The following is a 5,000-nucleotide window of genomic DNA, read 5'->3' on the forward strand; positions in this document are numbered from 1 at the left end:
AGACACACGCACACGCACACACAACACACACAATCGCATGCATGCATGCCCATACTTATTTACGTTACACACTTCTTTTGATATAGCAGCGGAGCACAGCAAATGGCCTACAACTACACACATACAGTACCGGTATATACACATGCACATATGCACGCATGCATGTCCGTGCACACACACACACACACACACACACACACACACACACACACACACACACACACACACACACACACACACACACACACACACACACACACACACACACACACAATCACATGCACTCGCACACATCTACTTCACACACACTTTACAGATAAGATAGCAGCAGAGTACAACAAATGACCAGCAACTACCCACATATACATACACAATGCACACACGCACGCACACACCTACTGTACATACAGTGTGCCTTTAAGATAGCAGGAGAGCGCAGAAAACAGCCACTAAACACACAGACACACAGACATGCCAGCACATACGCACACGCACACACACACGGACACACACTGACTCACACATAAAAACACACAGGCACAATTACAGACACACAGACAGATGGACACATACACACACAGCACAGTTTGGCAGGAAGAGAGGTTGAGAGTCTGGCTATGGCTTTTACAGACTTGCAGTGATACTGGTGCCCAGAGTGTGTGACTGCCTAACAGTCCTACTGGGGGACATTTAATGTTTTCACTCATCATCACAGGTTTCCATGGTTACGACCTCCAGCTCTCTGAGTGGTGTTGCACCTGCTTGCTGTACAGAGTAGAATATACAGTATCGGGGCTTGATCATAAAAATACACATTTTGAGGTCAATTCACATGCAAACTGCCTGCATGTTTTACTATGTAACTGAGATGGAATATGTATATATTTAGTTCATTTGTTCAAGTTAATTTGTGAGGAATTTGTCAAAAAATTTACTTCCAATCCGCCCCTGATTGGATTGCTGGTTTATTTTCTTTTCACAGTATGTGATAGTGACATTTGAAGTGCAGTGTCTTTGAGAGATTAAAGGAACTTAAAACATTAAGCAATGTGCATTAAGACGTGTGAGTGATTATGTTGTGTGGTACCCTGTCATTTCTGACAATTCTATCCCCCTGTGCCTCCCCTGTCTCCCACAGTCCCCAGAGGTGCGGCGCTACCCGGACACGGTGCTGGTGTTTGACCGCCGCAGCATCCGCAGCAAGAGCCCCGAGCGGCCCGAGCGCCGCTTCTGCCCCGCCGACCTCTTCCAGACCCAGACGGAGCCTGTGGACCTCTCCACCCACAAGTCCCGCAGCTCGCCCCCCATCCTCTCCACTCGGCCCTCCCCCCCATCCAGATCCCTGTCCTCCCCCTCATCATCCTCCCCCTCCTCCTCCTCCTCTTCCCCACCTTCATCCTCCCCGTCCTCTGTCTCCTGCCCATCGGTCATCACACCGGTCCCCCGGCCGCGCATCCTGACCCCCATCTCAAGGTCGCCGCCCCGGGTCAGAGGTCAGCCCTTCCTGCATGTGGCCCACCCCCACCCCGTGCCCCCTCCGTGCCACAGCCCCGTGCACCTGCACCCCCATCACCCCCACCACCCTCACCACCCCCTCCCCCATCATCAGCACCCTCATCAGCATCCGCATCCCCGCAGGGTGCCCGTGGTAGTGCAGCCCATGCCGCTGGTCTACACGGGGATGGGGGCGCTGAGCGCCGCGGCAACCGCCTCCGTATCCAGCCACCTCATGATGCCCCTGCTGGAGGAGAGCCGCATACGCAGAGCAGGTAAGGACACAATGATGAATACACACACACAAAGACACGCACGCACACAAACACACACAAAGGGAAGGTAGAGACAGATACGAACGTATGCATGCACACTCACACGCACACACACACACACACACACACACACACACACACACACACACACACACTCACACGCACACACACACACACACACACACACACACACACACACACACACACAGCATATACAGTACACACATTGACACACCTGCAGCAGACCTGCAGCAGGAGTAACATTAACCACTCAGTAGGCCTCTAGTATGGTACAGGATCATGTCATGCTGTGTAAGAAACTAAGTTTGAGAAATCCACACTGAGACCTACGTACATATAACGTACACATTTCTCAAGCGTTGTATGTCACAGTCGAACCATATGGTAATGCACTCCACCACAACTGAATTAAATTTTGGTCAATATCTCCCGGGCACATAAAATGTTTCCTCTGCCTTGCATGTGCGTGCGTGCATGTGTGTGGTTGTGTGTACAAGTCCATTTCATGTCTGAGGTTTACCACTGGTAAGAACTGTCGCAAACATCCAGATGTAGCAAGCACTGCAGCACACACAGACACACAGACACAGACACACACACGCAACGGTGGCCAACGTACATCACATACAGATACAAGCACACGCGCACGCGCCCACACACACACACACACACACACACACACACACACACACATATACACACACACTGTTTGCAGTTGGCAGGGATTTTACGTGTTTTGATGTATGGAGCGATAACATCATGATGTGGTCACCTCGAGAAACCTCAAAGGATTGTTTTTCTCAGTGATCAGCCACTTGCACAAGAAGTAGCAGAACAGATCTAGACAAAGCAGAGCACACAAGAGGTGACGCAGGGCAAAATATATGCACGCACACACACACACAAACACACACACACACACAGAGGCATGCACACACACACACACGCGCGTGCACGCATGCACACACACACGCAGGCACACACGCAAATGTGCACGCACACACACACACATAGTGTATGAACATACTGTACATACATGCACACACCCATGCATCCAAACATACAGAGCGATATGAAGCAACACTATGTGTGTGTGTGTGTGTGTGTGTGTGTGTGTGTGTGTGTGTGTGTGTGTGTGTGTGTGTGTGTGTGTGTGTGTGTGCTGATGTGTTCTCGAGTGTCACCAGCACATCGGGATGTTATTACGTGCAGCCCGTCACGGTGATCAGCGCTGACAGCAGCAAGGCCTGAACACACACACGCACACACACACACACACACGCACGCACGCACGCACACACACACACACGCACACACACACGCAAGGGCCCTGCGGATCTTAGCAGAAAAACCCCAAATCGAGTACAGTGCCAACGAGCCGAAGGAAACGCAACCCCCCGGCGTCCAACACACACATGAAGAAAACAAAAACACCAAACAATGCGGTGTTAAGTGCATGTCGGAATTTTTGAGGTCCAGCGATCACAGAACCAAAGCAAACACAACATGTGTGGAGAATATTCTAGAACGCACATGGTGGGCCTAATAATCGGACTCTGTGGGAAGTGATTGTTCCGTCGATGCAGCGATGGAGTTTTTCGCCACCCGTTGTTCCGTTTAGTTTGGTTTGTTCGGTCGTTGACTATTGTTGCGAGTGTACAGTTTTTTGGGTGGTCAGGGTGAATTCCCCCTTCTTGATTTTCCCTGAAGGTCATATAAACCTCTCTTTTGCTTATCGCAAAGTGCTATCTCTGCTTTCGCTCTCTGCGGTAGCTGGACAAGAATGGCTAAACCAACATCTCCCACGATGCATTGCTCTTGCCATGCTGTTACTGTGTATTTGCATCAAAAGACACGTAGTCTACATAACTGCTTTAACAGCTGCTATTTTTTTCTATCACTAAAGCTCATTTTTTGGTAACTTCGAACTCTCCACACAAATACGACAACTTCATACCAAATCAGCAAAACTGTGTCGATATATTGCAAAACCCAACACAGTTTACTAAACTCTACACACACTTGAAGAAAGAAATGTTTTGTACCAAATCGTTAACACACCCATTACATTACTACGTACTACAGATTGCAACTAGACACAGACAGTAGAAACTAAAAACACACTTTGCCCCTCAGTTTCTCCATTCACAGAGTACAACATTTTTTAGGACTTCATCCTAACCTCCTCAAATGTCTTCGTCATTTGCAAATTGTGTGTAAAGCATTGAGTTGTGTTCACTGTTATGTAAAAGGAGTGTTGTGCAATGGATTCTTTTTGTTACATTTTGCAAAGTGTTTGTTATAAATTGAGTACAAAGTAAAGTAAACTGAGAGCAAAGTGTTTTTTGTGCAATATGTTTGGCTAATTTGGACACAGGATTGTGCATCTGTGTGAAGAGTTCCGCAAAAGCAGCTGAACTTACAAAAAAATGTGCTTTGGCGAACAGAAAAAAACTGTAAAAATCATTGGAGACTGTCATTTTCTGTTCACACATTACTTTGATAACTGGAACAGTCAAAGGTTTGATCTTTCTTAACCATTGAAATTAGATTAGCCTACATTAAATTGGATATAATTGGATATGCAACTGGATATATTGGATACAGTAAGGGCCAAATTAACATCTCCCAAAATGCATTGCTCTTGCCCTGCTGTTCCTGTGCATTTCACATCAAATGTTAGAGCCAACTAAAGACCAACTAAATCACGTTAAAAGTCTTCAAAAAGCTTTAAAATCTCCAAAGACACTGTGACGTTTCGTGTTTACACATTACTTTTGTGATTGAAACATATTAAGTTTGATTTAGCTCAGCCATGCACAGTAGTCTAGTCTGCATTCCAATTGGTTATGGTCACAGGCAAAAATTAATCTGAGCTCATTTCCATGAAGTCCTCAAGTTCAGCCGCTCTAGTGAGCCAATGTTATAATTTGATGCTTTCGTTAGACACTGAATCTTTTTCTGGATGATTTTATAGTGTGTCTCGCCAGGGCCAAACACACACTGGCCCTGCATCGTGATCTGTGATCCTGTCCCTTGTACTTTTATATACATTATGCTGTATATTTTGTAAACTTTTAAAATCAGTTTTTCAACATTAAACAGCACAATACAAAGAATACAACTATACCAAACAATCGATCTCTTTCTCTCTCTCTCTCTCTCTCTCTCTCTCTCTCTCTCTCTCTCACTCTCACACACACACACACA

General features: G+C 46.7%; 1 protein-coding gene across 1 annotated transcript in view; it reads left to right on the forward strand.

The window, feature by feature from the left end:
- The window catches only part of klf12a (Kruppel like factor 12a), a 56,998-nt gene that overhangs the window by 31,402 nt on the left and 20,596 nt on the right, over positions 1-5,000 (forward strand). Inside the window, exon 3 of the mRNA XM_063211568.1 lies at positions 1,139-1,769. Within this exon, the coding sequence (XP_063067638.1) occupies positions 1,139-1,769 (631 nt within the window). The remainder of the gene's footprint in view (positions 1-1,138; positions 1,770-5,000) is intronic.

This window comes from Engraulis encrasicolus, chromosome 12, assembly GCF_034702125.1.
Source record: "Engraulis encrasicolus isolate BLACKSEA-1 chromosome 12, IST_EnEncr_1.0, whole genome shotgun sequence".
Classification (NCBI taxonomy): Eukaryota; Metazoa; Chordata; class Actinopteri; order Clupeiformes; family Engraulidae; genus Engraulis; species Engraulis encrasicolus.